General features: G+C 38.9%; 2 protein-coding genes across 2 annotated transcripts; one reads left to right on the forward strand and one right to left on the reverse strand.

Moving 5' to 3' along the window:
- Positions 1-3,667: 3,667 nt before the first annotated feature.
- Positions 3,668-20,661, reverse strand: LOC145787703 (cullin-4B-like). The gene is made up of 18 exons (XM_082599503.1): positions 20,535-20,661; positions 19,603-19,760; positions 15,076-15,151; positions 14,542-14,632; positions 14,147-14,266; positions 13,881-13,954; positions 11,665-11,827; positions 11,058-11,230; positions 10,386-10,572; positions 9,765-9,957; positions 9,263-9,367; positions 8,883-9,079; positions 8,263-8,379; positions 7,794-7,904; positions 6,891-7,061; positions 6,169-6,276; positions 5,798-5,950; positions 3,668-4,913 (listed from the first exon to the last, which is right to left on the reverse strand). The coding sequence occupies exons 2-18, from the start codon at positions 19,754-19,756 to the stop codon at positions 4,818-4,820; spliced, it is 2,289 nt and encodes a 762-aa protein (XP_082455629.1). The 5' UTR covers positions 19,757-19,760; positions 20,535-20,661; the 3' UTR covers positions 3,668-4,817.
- Positions 20,662-21,408: 747 nt separating this feature from the next.
- Positions 21,409-22,833, forward strand: LOC145787880 (protein CFDP2-like). The gene has a single exon (XM_082599717.1). It carries the CDS (start codon positions 21,409-21,411, stop codon positions 22,831-22,833), a length of 1,425 nt encoding a protein of 474 aa, XP_082455843.1.
- The last annotated feature ends 395 nt before the right edge of the window (positions 22,834-23,228 follow it).

The raw sequence follows: 23,228 nt of genomic DNA on the forward strand, positions 1-23,228 counted from the left end.
CTTTAGTTTTGTATCGAACTGCATTCGAATGAAGGGAAATTTATTTTCAATCAAACAATATTCGTTCAGATTTTGATTTGAATACCACGAACCGTGCTCTGGCCCGCAGGCCGTATGTTGCCCGCTCCTGATTTAGAACAATCGTGTAGAATTATGACACACAATGGATTGGTTCAACTTAAGAGTTGATAAAGATTTTTAAACTAAATTAAATGATTTGGTTTTTCAGTCCACAATTATTGTATTGGTAACTCGACGATTCAAATCGAAAAATTGATAACAAAAATTTGTTTCTCTCAAATTAAATGCGTTTCAATTCACTGAGGAGAATAAAACTGCAATATAAGAGATTAACTAAAGAAAAAATTTTACTGTTAAACCTTGCTTTCTCAATTTTATTTCATGATTGAAGTTTTACTCGCAGTTTTTCAATGCCAGTCTAACATTTTAAATGAACAATTTGAAAAGGAGTTTGAATTGTTGCAATCCGAACAAATTCAATAGTTGTCTGATTTGAGAATTTATATTTCTCCCACGATTTACATTATGGCACAAACCGGACAATGATATAATTAGTTCATTGTTTCAGTTTGTATCTGCAGATTTGCTGCCAATGACACCTACCCAGACAGCAAAATCCGTCATTTTTACATTGATTCAACGTCTGCAAACGTTGAATCAATGTAAACAACGTCTGATTTAGCTGTCTGGGTGAATGACGAAGTATTTCCAACCATGCTACTTGTATCATTGCACAGAGCTGAGGGCGACGCATGAAGAAAAATTAGTGGTTTAGTTTTCATAAGGTCTTTGATATGACCGGATAAGGTATCGAACCCACAAGCTCTAAATGTTGAACTCAAAGGTGTGATGTTGCGCCAGAACCTGATCCGAAGGTCCCAGTTCGATTCTTGGTATAGTTTAATTAAATATGGGACTTTTTAAGCTAGCTTTGGCCTTGCTGAAAATATTTCAGACTTGAATTAAAATTCTGCAAAGTAGCCTATACTTCAACCTACATCGCGATTTTATTCACGCAAACGTTCTATTTCCAATAATTGTAACTTAGTGGCCAACTTTCAATCTTTGTCTTAACTTTGTTTGCAATATATTCAGTTTAACCCAATTGTCTGGTCTTCTTCTGACAGATCAAGGCAGACAGTGAAAAACTAGTGCAGTAGCCTAACTTCGTCCAATGTTGTTGTAAACTATATAATGCGCAAGGGTGGGTATCCGCTACTTTGAAAGTAACCCGCTACTCGGACCAAAAGTAGCGCGGGATACCGCTACTGCGCACTACCTTTGTGACAAATTGACACCAGAGGTGTGCAGGAATCGAAGATTCTTGCCGGATACAAAATGTTTTTGCCAGTTAATACTTTTAGAACCAAATCAAGACCAGCAAAAACATTCATGCAAAGGGTTCGATTTCTTACAAAGCACGGTCTGGAAGAACTGCGGCAGTTGACTGAAAATCGATAATTATGAAGACTTTGTATTGACGCTATTTTGCGCCCAACTGGTGTGAAATACATTATTATTATGGTTTTATTTTCTAATTTTTTTCACATAAAAAAATGATTTTCTTTCTATGACAAGCTGTTATAATAAACTAAAAAAAATTAGATTGTGGTTTATGTTTTGCAAAGTGAGTAAGATTGGAGTCGATACTTCCACAATATTTAGAGTCGTCGGAGTGGAACAGGAGCAGGGGCGCCGGAAGCGGGGGGGCAGGGGGGGCGCCTGCCTTCAAATTTTCTGCAGATGGAGGGGCAGGGGGGGCAATGGTGCCCTTTTAAAGTCATGTAAGCAACTGCACATTTTGCAATATAACAAGTTCTGCTATTCGCTTTTAGCCTAATAATAATCTTTCATTTTTGCCTCAAAATAATATTTACGGCAGAAAATTTTGCAACACAGTACAGGCCTTAAAACTCGTTTTTTTTCGGAAGCTCCTTCTCGGCGGCCAAATCTGCGTGCTTGGAGGCCAAAATACAAAATAACGATAGCACAAGTAAATAGAATTAAACTTGCAACAATATTAAAATGATCACTTAGCGTTGTTGAAGTCTGGGCCTGGGCGACGTCCTACAATAGAATCGTTGCACCACGCAATAACTGCTTTATCGGGATTGTAATCCAGTACTGCGGGACCATCTAACGACACTCGCAGGAGTGTCTCCAATGTGGCTGATTTTAAAGAAGTTCGCCACTCCCCTAGAATTCTTTTTAGCAACGAAAAACAACGCTCGACATGATTGTGTTGACGATGACGGCAAGGTAATAAAATAAGTATTTCAATGATGTGAAGGACATTATTAAAAGAAGCATAATTTTTGCAAAATATGATAAAAAAATGTTTTCCCCTTGGATTTCAACTAACCTAGTTCTCCTTTTTAACAACGATTCAATGTCCGACAACATCGAATCGACATAACAACGACAATATTGCCAGCCGATGTAAATTAGCACTTCGGATTAAGACTTTGTTAAGATAAACAGCGAGAATTACAAACAAAGCAGCCGTGGCCGAGTGGTTAGCGCGTTGGGCTCGCAGTCGAGAGCCTGCATGTTCGACTCCAGCCACCCGCACTTGCTGTTGTTTCTCTGGGCAAGAAACTTTACGATAATTGCCTCTACCTAGTGATCGATTTCGAGTAATGGGTAGTACCAAATTTAAGTCATAAGTAAAGTAGACAACCGGAAACTGACATTGCCATCGGCTGCAGCGTGGGTCAGGTGTATGTCGGAAGGCGTACACCGATGCATAGCGCTCAAGTCCGCTTTCCCGCAATGCAGGATAAAGATAAACAAACAAGACTTACAGCGCTGGTGATTGCAGCTGGATATATTCCATCAATAACAAATATCCCCGCACAATGCAACAGTGGCGATTATGACTCGCTGACCTAATTTTACGTCACTCTTTGATACTACATATTTTCGACAGTTCACGACCATTCTATTGCAAAATTAAATAATTGGTTAGAAGAGACCGGCGGCCAAACTTGGCCGATTGAGGAGGTAGCACCGGCGGTCATTCAAGCACTACTTAGCGGCCAAGGCCGCAGGCTTCTTTAAGGCTTGACAGTAGGTTACATCATTATAACATAGCATGATGCCCTTCTTTGTATACTGGACACTGGACACACATCAATTTATCAGCTATTCAGCTCACTATGTATTGAGTATCATTACTCAATACATAGTGAGCTGAATAGCTGATAGATTAGCATTATCGCTATATCTTAAAACTTGACAAAAAATTTGCCTTTTAGTAAAAAAAGTGCCCTTTTTTCGTAATCTTGCCCCCCCAGTCAAAAATCGTTCCGGCGCCCCTGAACAGGAGTCCAGAAAACCGGACTAAGTACATCTTTGAATGATACTGGAAAGCTCTGATTTATTTATTCACTCTGCCAATCTCGGTAACCGGCCCTGCGTCAAGAGCCTCTACAAGTATGCGAAGCTACCAGGAATAACCTATCAAGGCTTTGTCAGTCCGAGGATAAAGATAACCAAACCATTTATTATCGCTCTGCAACAGCTAAGGTCTTTTAGCGACAGGGCTCATTTTCAATTTTATATCGGGTTTGCGATGTCATCACATTATTACCCGACATATTCTCACTGCGCTATGCAAGAAAGAACATAATCCGCACTGTTTTTGAAGTCTTCGGTATGACCAGACATGGAACCGAGCCCAGACCTACAACCACTAAGGATGAGGTGAAAACAAACCAAACATCGCGAGTGCAATGTTATTATTACACAAAACTTGCAAGAAAATGCGTAAAATAACCCCTTGTACAATGTAGGCTACAATAGCAAAGAATTGTGCTGTTGGGGAGTACAAGCATTGTGATGGAAATGAATTGCTTCCGTTGCAACCCAACCCATGACAGGCTGCTGTTGTCCACTTTTGAACGGATACAAAAGCCCAGTGTGGCGGATATGCTCAAGTTGATATAGCTTACCGATCAAACAGCTGACTGTCACGTCAATAACCCAAATCTTGATGCACAGAATATCATGGTTTGAAGTTGTGTTTTGAAAGGTTTGACCTTAACTTCACAATCCACACATTGTCAGAAACTACGTCATAAAATAAAAATCCCTGCCAACCCCGTTAAGGATTTGAGTATGTAGACTAAGTTGTTCCAGAAATTAAGTTTATCAATTATCCACCAGATGGGAGACAGCAGTACTACAAGAATAAATTTTTGGAAAGACTCGAGGACATTTTTCTACCGTTATTCGGCGCCTTGTTTTCAAGGATTGGCGAATATTGTGACAACAGCAGTCCAGCATTGTGGAAGGTCTGGTTCATTACAAGTATCAAAAGTTCGTTGTTAGAATGTTGTACAAACGTAGAAACAGCCACATACTTTTTTCTTTCAAAAAATTTTCAGCCAAAAAATTAGTAGCTTTTTACATTGAATCAACGTCTGTGGACGTTGAATCAAGCTTAGCTGGCTATTTAGCTGATTTGCTGGCTAGGTTAGACGAAAAAGCAATGAAAGGGCAAAAGCAGAATCACACAAACTGAATCTCTGCTTGTGCTGTGACGCTTGCAATGTTTAAAAACACCTTCGCAGAGTTTGAAACAATGAACAACAAGAATTGATAGTTTCCAAACAATGCACATAGAGAGTAGACCACATGTCGCATTGCAGAGGCCTCATTCAAACCAATAACCGCGCACAAGACCCGCGACCTGCCGCGATGAACAGTCAAATCTTGTTATCGCGGTCCCTACTCGGCCGACATCACGCGTTGGCTTCGAGTCTGAGATTGGATTGTGAATCGCGTCCACCGCGCTATGCGACGTAATGATATTGCGTCGTGTTCTCTTTGTCTCTTTCCATGTAGTCACGCTCCATTAAGCTCTCGATGCGTTTCTTGATGTCCATCGGCTGCAAAACAACGACGATTGTTTCAAGCTACTTCTCAGATATGCAATTCCTGATGAGGACACACGCACGTGTCGAAAACGTTAGAGTTTATTTTTAATTATGTTATATTTGTGTATGTAATATATCCTGTTAAACCCGCTGAAGTTACTTCGTTTTATTTCTCTATACTTCTCATCTCACTAAGATTTAGATATCCACATTACGCCAGAAATAAGTAACTTAAGACTTGAAAACGAAGCTAATTCACAAAACGAAAGTTTGTTTCCAGACATCAAACCAGTTGATTTTTACATTGATTCAACGTCTGTAGAAAACGACTGATTTGCTGTCTGGGTTGTTCGATTTAATGACTATTCGATCATCGTCGGGTTTAGTTTATTAACGTGCGGGTTTTGCGGGCATTTCCACATTCGTAGGTCCCACTCCAGATGACTGGCATTACAAATTATTGTATAAAACGTAATACCGGTACAAGCAAAAAAATGGGGGTTGTCTCTTCAACACTTGGTCAAATGAACGAGAGAACTAAGCAAGACCGAACATAAAGCCGATGCAACCTGTTTAGATGCTGTAATTAAAGAAGAAAGTCCCCACTGGTAAACCGTAAACAAAATGTTCTTTACATGACCTCATCTAAAGAGCAATAATCATACAAGATTAATAGCAATATGTTTCGCTTTTAGCAGCATGATCGTTACATATTTCACAAGTGTAGATAAAACTATCTCAGCCCTATGCTGCTGGTTTGCTGTGGTGGTAGCAAATCCGCTGCATCAGGCTGAAACAGATCGTTCTATCTACATTTGTGAAATAATACAAAATTTTCAAAATAGCCTATTTTGTAAACGTGGACTGACATACAATTCAGAATTTGCGGCGCTCACCTTTAGCGGAAACTTCAACTGTTCATAAAGTTCAGAAACAAGAAGTTGATGCGAAAGAGATTTTCGCATTTTCATTATCCGCACGATGGCGGCATCGATCTGGTATTGTCGGTCTTGAAAGACGCGTTCCGTCGTGTCCCTGTTTTCCTCAACCTGAGAACAAACACACATGTAACAATCAGAAACACACGTCATGACAGTGAGAGGTATACACGTAACAATCAAAAGAATACACACGACCATGAGAAACACACATAATAACATACGCACAATAAAAGGAACGCTCAACAATCAGAGAAACACATATGTATTCCGATTTCCAACGTTCTCGCAGGAGGCCTGGCGGTCGTCTAAACTAGCCTCATACTCACAGTTTCTTTCAGTTGTATCTGATTGATCTTGATGCGGATTAGTTTGTGCCTGAAGCTGGAATTGAACTCGAAATCATCGGAACTTGCGACTTCCTTGCCTTTGGGAACCTTGAGTTACAAAAATCAATCTTTTGATCAAACCCAAGTGGGTGATGACGTGTTAAGTTGAGCACTTTTTGTGTGAGCTCTTCACTACTTTATTGCAGACAAGTACTCGTGTTACCCAGCCACTGATGAGAGATGAGACACCAGTTGAAAACCATAAAACATTGCAGGTACGCTTGAACGTGGTTTGCTAAGAATGATCAAACCAAACGCATCACAAAACCCGATCATTGCAAGTTGCTTTTAGTTATTAGCAAAGCAATATCTCTTCAACAATGCACTTTCGTATCCCATCTTGGTGCAATAATTTTTTTTAAGTGTGGCCCAGGGAGTTTTACCATGGGTGGATATTCTTCAAGAATTGAAATTAGAACCTCAATTATATGGAGGGGCTGCTTGACCGTTTAATATTTCTTTAAATCACAATATCGCACAAGGCTTGGTTTCTTTCTGAGGGTTTTCACTGCCATTAAGCTGATGCCTAGAGAAGAATTTGCATTCAAGTTTCGTTTTCTGAAGCAGATGACTCGTTAGCCCAGTGATTGCTTTTAATCTCTTATCGAATTTATCCCTGCCGACCTGTTCCAACTGTACCCATCGTAAACAACCTTTCCCACCTTCGTCAGCACCCGAGCCTTCCCGCACGCCAGCGACTGAAGAGTCCGCTTTAATTCGGATTCATCAATGGATGTTGCGTCTCGTATCTGTTGGTAGGTAAACGAGTCACCTTCGTTAAAGAGGAGGAGGACGAGGGTTTGGAACAATGACACTTGCAGCTCCTTGTTACCCTGGAAAGTTCATTTTGATTTTAGATTATTTCTTTGGAAATTTGCATATGTTTCCAAATAGCTGATAATATCTGATTTAACAGGCTTTTAGAGCATACAAACATGGCATAGAAAAAGAACGGTCTGCAACTTCGGAGAAATCCCAGTTCGGAGACGCCTTTTTCGTAGATTTCTAAAACCTCACAGTGGCATCTGTTTATTCAAAGGAATTAGCTTCCAATAGAGGTTATACAAATAAAGTCTCAAGGAAAAAAATAAAACAGTTGTCAAACGGCGTTTCGTTAATAACAACAGTAGTTAATCAAATGAAGTCTCACGAAAATGTCTCAACTAAAGTTGCTAGATATCGCTATAGCCTATATACCCGCAAGATATCAGCAAATTTACATCTACTTTACTGAAACAATAACTTCCTCGTTTGCATGGGTGTTGGAAGGTAAACACAAAAACTGCTCAGACAAATTCTCTAAACAAACAGAAGCCGACGCTGGAATTAAGAAATCACCGAATAGGTTTTCTCCGAAAAAGGCTGTCTCCAAATTGAAAATTCTCCGAATCGGCCTCTTCGAATAGGATTCTTCGAAACGGGCCATTCCGGGAAAAGAACGCTTTTAAAGAGTTACAACGTTAAGCAAAAACTCTGTATTTGTTTAAACGATTTTTGAGCAGCGTATGGATATATGCATTATGCATAGACAAGACAGGCATCAAGCTGTCTTCCAAACAACTTACATTTTTAAACTTGCTCTTGAGCACGCAATGCCCCAATGTGGATTGGAAGGTTAGCTTCCTACCTGAATGTTTGCTCAGGTAAAACTTTCGAAAGTTTTCTTGAAGTCGAACCTACAACAAACCATCAAAGATTATCAACAATATCGGCCAATCAATGTTGTCCCCAAGCTCTTGGCCACTCTTGTGAAAGAGGCATACAACGCGCCTCAGTCCCATGCCCGAGATTATATTACCAACTATTGTAACCTCATTTTTAAACTTCAACAGTTTCACCAAAGGTGTGTTTATAATAACCATATTTTCTTTAATATCAACTCTGCCAGAAAACATAACGGGTCGTAACATTACCAGACAGTGCAACATGAGATAGAGAATGCTGGGAAACTACAGTCAGACTGTTATTAAGAGTCAGCAAAACGTGACAAACCAGGCCGTATCTTTAGGAGGCCATGGCAGATTGGCAACTCACCATTTCAGCGGGCAGTCGGACCTCCATAGGCGTGTAGGTGGGCCAGTAACCCATGGTCAATATGTTCACAGTCATTTCAACGCTGGTGGATGTGGTGTCTTTGTGGGATGATTGGTACTGAAAGGAATTTGTGACAAAATGTAAAAACCACCATGAACGAAGAAGAATCGCTTCTTTTGCGTCCTATCTACGGACCTCAAAATGGAAATGCTAATATTACGGTGCTTGACAGCAACACAGTCCAGTGGCTGCAGCGACGATATAAATCATCGGTTTAAATAGAGGTACCTCGATGGTAAGCGATACGTTTTCAATGTTTTTTGTGTCAGAGCTTCAGTTTACTGACTAGGAGTCTTTCCAAAAAATACTTTCCAGGTTTGATTTGTTTGAGAAGTAGCACTAATCCCTTCCAACGCATCAAATGTACAAAAAGATGTTTAAAACAATTCAAACAAACCTTTTAGTTTTATGTACTCAACGCGTGCAGTTTTCACAAAAAATGTTGCAAATGGTACATGACACATATAGGTTCATTAAAATCAAAAAAGGAACGTGGCAAAAAAACAGCATGAAAACCCCTGATCGAGATAGAACCAAAAACAAGTAAAGATGCGACCTACTTGTCTGTACTGAGTCATTAGGTCCTTGGAATGGGCCATGTCATTAAACATCCCCTCTAGTTTGCTGGTGAACATCCCGCCGCATTCCTGCTTCAGTTTCGACAGCATCGACTTTTCTGCGTCAATCGAAGCACTTTTGCCCACTAGAAGGCGCTTTGCTAAATCTTTCTTGTAAAACGCCTCGAAAACATCTTTGCCTGAACAGTCAAATAATTGCAAGAAAAGTCGTTATAGATTGTTTAACGATTAAATCCAGTCGTCCAAAAACATTCATTGGAAGCAATATATATCTATCAATCACATGCCAATAAAACGAGTAAAAGTCAGAATGCACCACAACTAACAAATCAGTTAATGAAGAAAGTTCGGAATTGTCTCACCGTGGATAAAGCGGAAAAGCAACATGATCCGGTCCAATCTACGATCCAGCTCCGCCTCCGAAGCTTCCTTGTTCCCGGATTTCATTCTCTGATCAACGTACTTGGCTGCAAACGATCAAGCTTAAGTACAAAATTTTCTTCCGTCTACTCAATCTTGCTCTTAACAAGGGGTGCGAAACCTGACCCAAGTTAGGTTAGTAATAATTTGGCGTAAGAAGCTGTGCTTGTTTATCGGGTATCAACAAACTTTCTAAACTGCAGACGACTATTCCTTTTCAGCCATTCTAAGAGGAAGCGCGAGAACTGGTTGGATTGCAAAGAAATGCCAATAACGAAAAAGGTTATAAACCACTATACAAAAATCAAGCTACTTAAACTTTAACTGCCCAGTAGAGATGGGGTATCGAACTCAACTGACTCAGGCACTGGTGCGACCAAGCTGATAATGAAGACAGGCTATTATCAATTTAATAAAAGTTGTATGGAAATCGTTAGTGCAAACCTATTAACTCTGCAGGCTTGTTTTGTCTCTTGTTGACGGACGATTCAAACGCGCCACGGAGCGCGTCGACGAACTTAGGATCTTTGTTGAAACAATCTGTCACAATGTTGTCCAGCCGTTCCTTCATGTCGAGAAGATCTTGCACCATCGTGCAGTCGGAACTCTCATCCAAGACAATGGAAGAAGTCACGTTCTGGAACGGAAGAGAATGTTAAACCAGTTATGGAACAATTTATCTATTTCTGTGCTTTTCAATATTAATAAAAAGACATTTCTAAAGAAACTGACAAAACTTTTACGTAAATCTCTGTAGTTATTTAATTTCTAGGAACACAGCACAAATATTGCATTGGTAGTTGGTACAACTACTCTTGACAGTTTCAGCTCTAGACAGCTGCTGCATAGCTGAGAGATTAAAGTCTTGGTGCAACACTAGAGAAAGGGCACCAGTTCGACACCACCCAAGGACATGCTGGTGTGTCTTTGGCAGGGCACTTAAAGGCTGAAAGTAGACACGAAGTTAGCTTCCTTGCCTTCCCGTCCACTTAATCTTCTGCGCGCAAAAGCCTGGAGGATACGACAAAAAAAATCTCTAAATGGAGCAATGAATTGTGGACAAACCTTAACATGGCGGTTGAAATGGGCACACATCGATTTGGGTCCGTCTTTGATGGGGTGTAGGAGCTTGTAGAATCGTCGTAGGTCTTCGGTACGATTGTCAGCCACTAGAGGCGTAAGACCCTTGCTCAGCAGCGACTCCGAGTGTTTAGCGACAAGTTGTTCCTCCACGCACGAGATGAGTTCCTTGCTGTAGGAAGAATGACGTTAACCCGGTTACCGATGTATGTTTGAACAACTAAATTCTGCGAAATGGCATTAAATTTTGCTCCAATTGGTCACTTAACATTAAAAGCACAAGCTACAAGCAACTCATCATCCTGCTGTGTTCTACACAAAGTAAAATATTCTTACTTGAAAGTCAAACAAAATTTGAGCACTAAAATAAGTACAATTAAGTGATTTTGCAAAATTTTGAGGGTCACAACTTAAAAGTTCGCAAGATTGGCAAGTCTTTGAAAGCAATGCGTAATTACAAAAATACTTTGTATTTTGCGTTTAATACAATTTTTATGTCTTGTAAATTACAGTATAACTAGTCCATAGAAGGAACCTTCAAAAAAATGTCACTGTAGCGAAATGTCGTCATTGCAAAAGGCACTATAGACGAATTATAATGTATGTAAAATTAATATAATACAATTTGTATTACTTCTTCACGCCATTACGACTTACAGCGTGGATTGATTCATACAAGTCAAGCACAGCTCGTGTTCCTCCGCTAGACGGCGTTCTACATGGAGCAGATACTCGGGGACTTCCAGCTGGGCCCGTTTGACCTGCCCCTCTTCCCCGTATGCTCGCTCTGTCTCGAGTAGGAACTTTCGTTCAAACATCGAGTGGTAGACCTGAGAAGCGCAATGGAGATGTGAAAGAGCTCAAACATTCCAATTGTGATGCAAATTCAAAAAAGGACTATTTCTTCTTGAGAGTAAATTCCCCTAAACTATCACGAAATAGTAACACGATATTATTTAGACGTTTCTTCAATTAGACACAACTTAATTTTTCAAGGCGTTATATTAAGGTGTTGTGAATTGCAACAACGTTAGAGCTATCAGGAAAAACACGAGGTCGTGTTGCTACAAGCAATGAAATGAGAGTAGAGAAAAAAAATTAACTTCAATTTCTAAATGCAAATAGTACTAGTAGGAATGAAAGAGGCAAGTTTTAAACGATAAATGCTGGAATAGTCCTTGCTCATTGTAAATTGTGTGTGGCAGCTGGTACTGCAACATAACGTTTAATGTCCGAAACAAAAGACACAATCTTTCCATTGCACCTGCAAGTCACCGAGCATGGAGAGTAGGTTCCGAAGCAAGGTACGATTGACGGAATCACCAGACCGCTCATGGTTGACTAAATCCAGCAGTCCGGCCAAGCAACGTTCCCGAATGTTGTCACGGCTGAGAACGTTCTCGCGGAAGAGATCAAGCCCGAGATCCCTGACAATGTGGATTATGAGATCATAGTCACGACGCAATATACGGTGCATAACAATACAAATACTAAGATGATTCTTTTAACACAATTTGGGTAGAGAGGTAACTCTTTTAAACCATAAACAGACATAACTAAGCAACAACACTACATTTAACATTATAAAAACAAAAAACAACAAGCGAACGTTTTCGGCTAGTCATATAGCCCTTTTCAAGCCCTTTTCTTGCATAATCTGCCTGAGTCCTTGTCTGAACAATCAATTAATTTTACCTCTGAAATACTTGACCCGTTGTGCTGTGTAATTTTCAATTATAATTTTGTTTGAGCGAGGCAGTTTCTCAAATGTTTAGATTTGACCATATTTTTGCTGTGATACCCAATGATTCTTTAGCATTTCTTGCAATAATGTATTTTTTCTTATAGGCTTGAAAAGGGCTATATGACTAGCCGAAAACGTTCGCTTGTTGTTTTTTGTTTTTATAATGTTAAATGTAGTGTTGTTGCTTAGTTATGTCTGTTTATGATTCTTTTAACATATTCCAGGCCTCTGAGCTCCTTTATTTTTCCGGCGACCAAGCATGGCCTACCAGAGCTTCTTCCCGGCGGCCAAATTCTCGCGCCCGGCAGCCAAAATAAAAAATCCGTTAAAAATTTGTGTTTATAAAAATCCGTTGATTGATGTCGTATTTTTGCGTTCACCAAGGTAAGAACAAAGCAAAGTCCTGAAACATATTTACAATGGTAGATGTATAGCGAGGTGGGTGAGTGGACAAAAGGAATTTTCGAATACTAAGGAAGTGGGGACCCAGATAACAGATCAGTCGGTTTTTACATTGATTCAACGTCTACAGTCTGATTTGCTGACTGGGTTTCTGTAATCGCAATTCACGTCGGCACTTTTTTGCCGACGAAATTCACACTTTGTTCTTGGATTGCTTTGGCATTTACCTCAGCAATTGCCGACGCCAAATTCGAAGGATGAAGCCGGCGACCAAACATGGCTTACCGGCGCGGTAGTTTCGGAGGCCATTCAACCATTTCACGGCGGCCATAGCCGTGGAAAGCTTAGAGGCCTGTGTTCGTATTTGAATTATTTATTTTCCTACACTTTGCAGTTTTTACTTAGCAAAGAATTCTAATTATTTGGAAAGCTCCACCCTAAAAAGTTGGAATCGGACGAAAACTTTAAATTTGCTTTGAAGTTTCGGGTTGCCTTCCAAATACGCAAGCTTAACGCCAACGATCCAACTGCGGCAATCGAACATACAGTGATGAACTTAGGCTTAGGGTCCATGATGAAAATTTATGAGGGGCCCATTTGGCATTTTATTATTATATTTTACCTTTAAAAGTTTGAGTAGTTTGTACAGTAGGCTTACCACTTTTTGTGGGGCGATCTTATAACACATTATATTTGCTCTTGTTGCAAATGGTGATTGTAATTATTTGTTGCAAAGTATCGTGGGCAACCGGGCATATAACACAAAATCCACAACCAGGGAGGCAACACAGCCAAGCAATGAGACTGTTACCAAACAATAGGCCCAGCCGTTCACAATCAGGTGACAACATGGCGTCCCCAGTAAGGCCACAATGTTAAAACATAAACCATGGTTGAACTTGTTTTGTTTTATTGAGTAATTTTTATCTTTAGAAGCACTTTGCGGGACTTCGCTTGAGAAACCGCAGACAAACACCAGACGGTACGTCGTACAAGAGTTTCAGAATGAGGTAAACCATGGGGCCATGTGTCAACTACAAATGACAAATGATCCAATAAAAAATAGACGTAAAGTTAAACGCTGTAAGATACTATGGATTGTTACAACACCAAGAGCATCCAACAAGTTGAACTTTCTCACTCAAAGCACAAACAGTTTGATACATCGATTGGCTTTTAAAGAAACAATGGCCAGAATTGAACCCACTCGATGTTACTTTATCGGACAAATAACATTGGAAAATGTGTTGTGAATCTTCCCCTTACACCCACACACTTGCACTAAGTACATACACAGAGACACGAATACATACGCATTCTAACAAACGACTTACCACAGAGATAGAAGCATTGAGTTTTGTAAAACGTAAGTTCTGTCTAACACCAGAAATATGCAACGAATCATTATCTGGAAAAAAAAGAGAAGTTTACCACTTACCAGTGTACCAAAAGCTGCAAATGAAAGTTCAAATTAAAAAAAAAATGTTACAAAGTACCATGAACCGCATTACATGCTATATATAACAAACAAAACCCTTAAATTTATGAGAAAATACGACTTGACTATGATTTCATCATTAAACTAGCCACTCTCACTCACGGTTTGTTGACAATGATCTTTCCATAGTTGGTCGAGTCTACGCAAGAACATTTCACCAGTGATGTCGTCATCAAAGACATGGACCTGCTGCTTGATGTGACGCTCGCAAATGCTTTTCAACTGCGCATGGTATATAATATGGATTGGAAACTTTCTTTCAACTGCATGTGCTTACTGGAAGCAAGTGCGCAAAGCAATGTTCAGCACGCTTACATTTCAATAAACACAGTTCACAGCTTGTCACAGACTTACAGAGCATAAGTTCGGCAGATTCGATACACAATTTGGAAGAAATGATACTTTTATGAAAAGCAAAAACACAAAACAATTAAGGGGTAGTCCCAAGGTAATCATCACTTCTTCACTTTATAACAACCCTCTGAAACCACCAATACCTGGTCGTAAAGCGTCTTAGCAACTTTGTGAGAGCAAAGATTTTCCACTGCTTTGTAAAGCTCTTCTAAGCTGTAGCGAATAAAAGACGATCTAAACATACATTAGAATTATTGAAAGACATTCGTAGACTACTGAACTCCAAAAATGTACAATTGTACATGCTTCTGTGTCAGGGAATGTGAAGCCAATATTCTACTGGGTCATATTCCACCAAGACCTACAAAACGACCTTGCATTTTACCCTGAGCAGCACCCAGTACTGGTACTAAGGGAATACATGAAAAAGAGTAATGTACTTGATACTACTTAGCTACAATTCTAATCACTGCACTGACACAGTGACACACTATCTTCAGAAAACTATATAAAGGTGATCAGGAGAAGACAGGATGATGTCAATACCCAGCCATAAAAACCAACCTCACCTTCTACAAGTGCGTTTTGACAATAACTATCTAAAGTTCTAAACAATCAGAAGATTAGTGTTAAGCAAATAAATTTAAAGATATGTGTAAAAATCTCACCAGGCTCACCTGTGAATTGCTAAAACGGCTTCTTCAAGTTTACGCCACGTTTCTTTTTCGTAGTTTTCAGGAAGAACAGGTTTTGCTGAAAACAAATGCAAATTGCAATCATATGCTGGATAATACAATTTTGGTAAAGAGGTCACTTTCTTCAACCACAGACATATACAACCAAGCAACCACACGGCATTTAACATAGTCGATTAAAAATTGAACAAACTATAAGCTACAAACGTTTTCGGCCATACACACGTTAGCCCTTATCAAGTAACAAAAACAACTACTTATCATATCTACAATGAAAATGAATAACTGATCTAAACACTGAATTGAAAAACGAAATGCAAAATGAAACGGCAGAACAAAGGAGAAAGGCACATCACATGGCGTTTAAATTACACCAGGCAAAGACGCATCATATGACGTATCAAGAAAAGACGTTGAGTAAATAAGAAGCACCTGAGGCAAACAACTGTGTATTGAGGCGAGGATTGTATGATTTTATTAGCAAAGCCTCGTGGATTTTAGTGTCGAATTCGGTGAAACATTTACGCATAATTCTAAAGGACTCCAAGGATGGTTTGTTATTTGAACATGTTTGACTTGTGTTGGTTTGTTATTTGAACAAAGTTGAGCGAAACGCGAAGAGAGACACGCATTGCAGAGAGAAAGTATGAAGAAAACAAAAGACAGATCTTGAATATCCTTACTTTTTGTGAAAAAACATGTTTAATTTGTCTGCTTACAGAACAGTTCAAACGATTAGCAACTGAAACCATCAAAACTCACCAGCTGAAGCTTACCAACTTGTGGAGAAGACAAAGAGTCAAAAGTCCTAACTGCATAATTAATCTTAGTAAGAAAAAACTGAGTCTGCTAGAAGAAGAAGCATTAAGATTTGGCCTCAACCACCACATTTTCCCCAAGAAAATGGATTTGAGCACCGTAAAAGCAAACGTAGAACAACTTGTGTACTCTTTAAAACGGAACGAGAACATTTCCATAGATTCTGAAGCTAAAGATGAAATCAAATTTATTGTGAAGCGTTTCATGAACAACTCAAAACAGTTGTGCGCGTCCAAAAGAAATCAGGCCATTCACAAAGCACTAAAATCTCTATCTTCTAACAAGGATATTAAAGTATGCAAATTCGACAAGGGAAAAGGAACGGCAATTCTCGACTCTTCTGATTATTTTTCCAAATTGGACAGTATTGTAAATGATACAACAAAGTTTACAGAAATTAACACCACTACCAAAGTTCATCCGATTATTTCCAAAGAAAGATCTATTGGGTATTATGTGAGAAAGTACCTAAAAGAATTTGATGCAGACGTAACACGAAAATTGATTCCTTCTGGGAGCAGCCCAGGTAAGCTGTACGGTCTTATCAAAGTTCATAAAAAAGATAATCCCGCGCGTCCTGTTGTATCCATGATTTCTACCCCTGAGTACGGTTTGGCAAAGTTTTTGGACTCTATTATCAAACCTTATATACCGAATGATTACATGCTCAATTCTACTAACGATTTTTTGGAAAAACTCAATAAATTCCAGTGTGCTACCAATCAACTGATGGTTAGTTTCGATGTAAAGTCATTATTCACCAATGTTCCTTTAAAAGAAACTATAAACATTATCGCCAATTGTATTTTTTCGCAAGATCAACCCAACCAACCACCTATCAAAAAAGAAATTTTTATAAAACTGTTGCACATAGCTACCGAAGGTATGTTTTTATACAAAGATAAATTATATAAACAAATTGATGGTGTGGCAATGGGCTCGCCTCTGGGTCCAACGCTTGCTAATTTCTTTTTGGCACATATTGAACAAAAGATTTTTTCTGAAACTGATGTGAACTGCCATCCTAAATTGTACCTACGTTATGTTGACGACGTTTTTGCTATATTTAATGATGATAATTCTTGTATGCAGTTTCTCAACATTCTCAACTCGCAACATCCTAATATAACTTTCACGGTAGAAAAAGCCAACCAGACCATTCCCTTTCTCGATGTCGAAATTAAAATTAATAAAAACAAATTTGACACTTGGGTTTGGCGAAAACCAACCAATACCAACCTCCTTCTCAATTTTAATGCTGTATGTCCTTCAACCTACAAATCTGGATTAATTAAATGCCTGCTCAAGCGAGCACAAGATATTTGCTCTAATCTTGATAATTTTAATGTTGAAGTCAATCGTTTACGGTCTTGTTTTATTGCGAACAACTACCCCACATGGTTTTTCAATAAGGTGCTGAGGGGGTTTTTGGATTCACGTTCTACGCACGCTCAAGCGGACGAACGTGAATGGAAAAACTGTCTTACAGTTCCCTTTGTGGGTAAAGCATCGAGACGCTTTGTCAGTAATATGTCAAGTTTTATCAAAATGAAGTTCAACGTGGATATTGTTCCTGTGTATAAAACGTTCAAAGTTGGCTATTATTTTCAGCTTAAATCTGGGACTCCCTCCTACTTGTGTTCAAATGTCGTGTACAAGTTCACTTGTTCGCATGACGCGAATTGTACATACATCGGTATGTCTACGCGGCATTTGGCCACGAGAGTGAGGGAGCACTTAGATTTAACTAATTTGAACAAGCAAAGTGCCATTAAAGATCACATATTCGATTGTCAAACATGTTCAAATAACAAACCATCCTTGGAGTCCTTTAGAATTATGCGTAAATGTTTCACCGAATTCGACACTAAAATCCACGAGGCTTTGCTAATAAAATCATACAATCCTCGCCTCAATACACAGTTGTTTGCCTCAGGTGCTTCTTATTTACTCAACGTCTTTTCTTGATACGTCATATGATGCGTCTTTGCCTGGTGTAATTTAAACGCCATGTGATGTGCCTTTCTCCTTTGTTCTGCCGTTTCATTTTGCATTTCGTTTTTCAATTCAGTGTTTAGATCAGTTATTCATTTTCATTGTAGATATGATAAGTAGTTGTTTTTGTTACTTGATAAGGGCTAACGTGTGTATGGCCGAAAACGTTTGTAGCTTATAGTTTGTTCAATTTTTAATCGATTATGTTAAATGCCGTGTGGTTGCTTGGTTGTATATGTCATATGCTGGATAACACAATAAATAGTTTTATTTCTGTTTGCAACACTATGGGTTGATAATAATGATAATCATGTTTTAAATCTCCCTTCATTGTGACAACATACAGTATATATATGGCAACTGACTAGTGACTAGTTGACCATATGGTCATTTCGCTGTTCCCTATCAATAACAAAACTTGAACTTGCGTGTGTTATAGTTTTATGTCTCTTATGTTCTTTTTTTTATAAAATAAACAGTTGATTGATATACTGCAATTCCAGGTGCAACATAAGACAACTGGAAGAAGGGAACCCAGATTCACGATGTTCCGGAATTACACTGGAAGGCTGCTAGAGAGCAGCCAGTCAGATAATCCTTCAGCCCCAGAGGCACATACGATGATGACGAGGGAGGGAAAATGGGACATACAGTCATCTGCTCCAATTATGTTGGCATGTCATTCTTTTGTTTCAAATGCTGCGCAGACATTTTCACCACTCAGCCATGCAGTTAACTCAGCTCTAACCTAATGATAGGTTCATCATCATTATTAAGTTCCTTCCTCTCGTCGAGGGTTGGAAGCAATAAAGCGCCAAGTTTCTCTGTTGTGAGATGTTTCTTTTGCAGTTTTGTAATCCAGTCCTGACCAGACAGCAATATCATTAGTCCAAATTCTTGGTGGTCTGCCCCATTTCGTTTTCCATTCATTTTTCCTTTGAGTAGGTGTTCTTAAATAGAATTATTGCGAATCATGATGCTAAATACTTCAGTTTTCTTGTTTTAATTTATTTGTGGAATTTCCATGTTGGCTTGCATTCGCCCAGATAAAGCATTTCGGCTGCATAGCCAAGTGGTGAGAATGTCTGCGCGACGTTCGAAAGGACGCGAGTTCAACACCGCTCCAGAGCACGCGGCTGTGTCTCGGCAAAGACACTTAATGGCAAGCCAAAATAAGGGGAGCAGCTGACTCAAACACTATATGTCACTTCGCCGCTTCCTGTCGTCTGTTGTATCACATCTGTGATCGCAGTGTACTGTATGTTATCGCAATGGGCGCAAATAAAAATACGATTATTATTATTATTCATTTCATAAATTGTTTTTAAGTGTTGATGTCTTTTTCATTTTGACAAAGTTGTTTCTTGCTATTTCTATTAGTCTCAATGTTTTGATAGTGATGATATGTTAACAATAAGTAAAAGCTACTACTGTATGTATAATATAACATTGTATAAGTAACACAAAAAATAGAAAACCATTATATACATATTATTGCATGTTAAAAGCTAGCTTCTTTTAACAAAAAAAAAACTGGGCTGCCAAAAACTGTAAATCTGTACCAAATAGTGCAAGATAAATTCAGAAAATACATCATATAATACCACAATTCTAGGCTTGCAACCACCAGGCATATTAAACTGATGTCTATTTAAAATTATACTGTACGTATTAACAATTAACATGTACCGGTACCTTTGAAATTTTTGATAGTCAATTTTTTCACACTCCCAGGCTTGTTTCCAATAGTCATGGTCGATTGAGCAGGGGAGTTATGAACAGAAATCCCATTTTTTGGTTCTAATACATCCATCAGAGTTTCCTCATTACCAGTTGGTTCTCCAGACATGAGCCTAATGACAAAACAGTACTTTGATTTTTTTTCATTGACATGTCAATTGAAAAAGTTTAAGCTATGCTTTAATTTGACAATACAGATAAAATCGGTTAGCCACATAATGCTTTTGATATTTGAATGAAGACCTTGTTGTTCCCCATTTTAGGGTGAAACAAACTGTAGAGTATAGAGGTTTTAGAAAGTAATAGCTATTAGCTATATTTGATACAGGGATTCATAATATAGGGATCGCTAACTCGGTGATATATCTGACAAGCGGAGTGTAAAAATGTTGCCAAATATTTTTTAAATTTTTAGAAAAAAATCTCATTTTGGCATTTTTAAAGTAGTAGTTTCCCAAAACGTGCCCGTAAATAAACGGACAAGCTTTGGGCGAGCACTACTCTTTAAAAATGCAAAAAAAATAGTTTTTCTAAAAATTTAAAAAATATTTGGCAACGCTGTTACACTCCGCTTGTCAGATATCCAGCCGAGTTGCTCATCCCTATATTATGAATCCCTGATTTGATATAATGGCTAAATGCAACTGATTTATTGCTCAGGATCTCTAAATCTCAAACCATAGATATGGTATTTACAAAAGAAAAAATATTGGTATATAGCATACCAGCAGTTATACAAGTGAGTAAATTGGTTAACTGCATTACATGATTGTAGTCATTTGCTTGAAAACAATACAGGAATAAGTAGCTACCCAGCAAATTAAAAATGTTCTATAGCTCATCAACTTGGTAACTAAATTATATTATAATGATAATTGTAGGTTTACCTGGCTCTTTTTGATGGCCTTTCCAGTTTTACAGTGCTGAGAAAACAATTAATGTTTTCAAAAAGACTGTGACTTCACAAAATATATCTCATGTCAACCTAAATTTAATACCTTGATATGTATGTCTAATTGTGACAAAATAGTATTTATATATTTATGCTAACATAAACTGTTTTAAAAGAGTCATTTGAAATGCATGAAAGCTCACACATGTGTGAGGGTGGCCAATTTTCTCCCATGTTTTGATTACCATCAGTAAACTCTTCCTAGTTTAATCAGACTTGCAAACAGTTGTAGGATTAAACTACACAGTAGTGACTTGTGAAGCCCAGTGCAACCAAGTTGGCAGTTAGCACACACACATTTCTAGCAAAAACACTTGTTCACAATAAACCTTTTTTCTTAAGTAAATTGGTAAACCATATCAAAACGCCTGGCAACTGGGTGATACAATCAACTGGTTTCATTTTTTTATTTTAAATATATCATAATACTGAAACAATTCAGAGTAGCCTAATTCCGCATTTATATTTATACACAAATTCGAACAAGTGAACAAGCTTGAAAACATCCAACTTTTCATATACCGTATATAATGAATTCACTGCGATGTTTCTTGGACAAAATAAACAGATTATCAGAGCACATGTTGAATTATTTAATGGAATGTAAAACAAAGTCTCTCTTGGACTACTACCTTAACGCGGTGAGAGAGTTTCAGTGCCTCGATGACCTCTAGAGCTGTACTGGCAGGAGCATCTGCTCCTGGTAGGGTCACCCATGCCAGGTTGGTCGAAAGGTAGAGGCCAGACAAAACGTAGTCCCTCGACCAGGGCAGGAGAGCCCTCTAGTCCAGTAAGACTATCTCCTAGTGATGGTGTCACAAAATCAAACCACTCTCTTCCAACCTGCCATGAGCCAGCATGGAAGCAGTACGGCTCGTGAAATCACATGGAATAATATGTCAACCACTAGTATCGCCACTAAGAGGAGGCTACCTCCGGATCCTCGCATGTCGACCAGGAGGGCACATCAGCAGCCCCGGACTGATGTGACAGTTACGACCAGGGGTTTGCATCAGCAGCCTCGGACTGATGTAAGACAAGTGAACAGAGGAAACAAGAAGAAAAATAAACAAATTTTCAACCTATGCACATACAACCCAAGGACAATCAATGACTTAAACAGTCACGCACTTGAAACAATGTTCCATGAGCTCGAAAATGTGAATTGGGATGTGGTCGGCCTAGCTGAAACCAAAGTCATGAAAAGCCAAATTACAACTCATAACACTTCTAATCACAAACTGTTCCTATCAAGTAATGAAACCTCTCGATCTAACGGAGTCGGCTTCCTGGTACACAAATCCTATGCTCCCTTTGTGGAAGGATACCAACCTATTTCTGACAGACTTGCTGTGTTACGTCTTCAAGGAAAATTCTCAAAACTAGTTCTCATACAGTGCTATTTCCCTACCTCCTCCCACCACGATGAGGAAGTCCAAGAACTATATGACAAAATCCAAGCTATCATTGACAACGTACCAAAAAGAGATCACCTCTTCATTATGGGAGACTTCAACTGCAAACTAGGTCAACTACATAAAACATTCCCGTCATCAATTGGAAAACACACTCTGGCGACCGCAAATACAAGAGGCGAACTACTGGGCCAGTTCTGCGTAAAAAACAACCTCCAAGTCACTAACACATGGTTCCAAAAGAAAAAGAAAATGTTGTTTACTTGGACCTCTCCTGATGGGAAGACAAAAAACCAAATAGACTTTATCCTATCACGCACCTCGTCTTCTAGACTAAACGTCCTGAACAGCTCTACCTTGAACACTCCTGACATATCAGACCACAGAATGATACGTACAAAATTTAGAATAAGCTTCTCATGGCCTCAGAAGCAGAAGCGGAAACCAATCCAAAGACCCCACCTTATGAAACAACAAGAAGTCGCTGAACACTTCCAAGTAAATTTACAAAACAGATATGCCACCTTACAGCAAATGACAGACCCAGAGTCCATACAAGAAGCTATAACCGCAGGGCTACGGGAAGAATCAGAAGTTGTTCTTCCCAGATATATGCACCAAGACCAACCGAACTGGATGTCGCAACAAACTAAAAAAGCCATCCAATCTAAACACAAAATTAGAAAACAACATGGATCCTCATCTACTCAATATAAAATCGCTAAATCTGAGTCGAAGAAGCTCGTGAAAAAAGACCAAATGAAGCAATTAGAAGATAAAATCGATGAACTCAACACCTTACCTCCACACAAAATATGACAACCGACAAAACTAACAACACACTCAATCTCACTCTCTATGGAAAACAAATAGAACAAGTACCAGAATTCATATATCTTGGCCACCGACTATCCGCAACCAACGATGGAAAGACTGCAGTGCAACACCGAATTGGCTTAGGCTGGGCAGCATTTGAAAAGAACAAAAAGATTCTAACATCCGATAGACTCCCAATCAGACTGAAAGCAAAAATTTTCAACACCTACGTTTTACCAGTCGTGCTGTACGGTCTAGAATGCGTAAATTGGACATCATCAACAATGAAAAAACTCACTACCTTCCAAAATCACATCATGAGAAGCATGACCAACAAAAGGTTACTTGATCACATAAAAATAGAAGATCTTTTAACTATGACAAAACTACATCCAATT

This window comes from Aplidium turbinatum, chromosome 18 (genome assembly GCF_918807975.1).
Source record: "Aplidium turbinatum chromosome 18, kaAplTurb1.1, whole genome shotgun sequence".
NCBI lineage: Eukaryota > Metazoa > Chordata > Ascidiacea > Aplousobranchia > Polyclinidae > Aplidium > Aplidium turbinatum.

Coding starts and splice junctions, on each gene's coding strand:
- LOC145787880 (XM_082599717.1), top strand. CDS start 21,409: ATGGTGTCACAAAATCAAACCACTCTCTTCCAACCTGCCATGAGCCAG.
- LOC145787703 (XM_082599503.1), bottom strand. CDS start 19,756: ATGTCTGGAGAACCAACTGGTAATGAGGAAACTCTGATGGATGTATTA. Junction 11,828..13,880: donor TCAATGCTTCTATCTCTGTG/GTAAGTCGTTTG, acceptor CCACATTGTCAG/GGATCTCGGGCTTGATCTCT. Junction 11,231..11,664: donor CCATGCTCGGTGACTTGCAG/GTGCAATGGAAA, acceptor TGCGCTTCTCAG/GTCTACCACTCGATGTTTGA.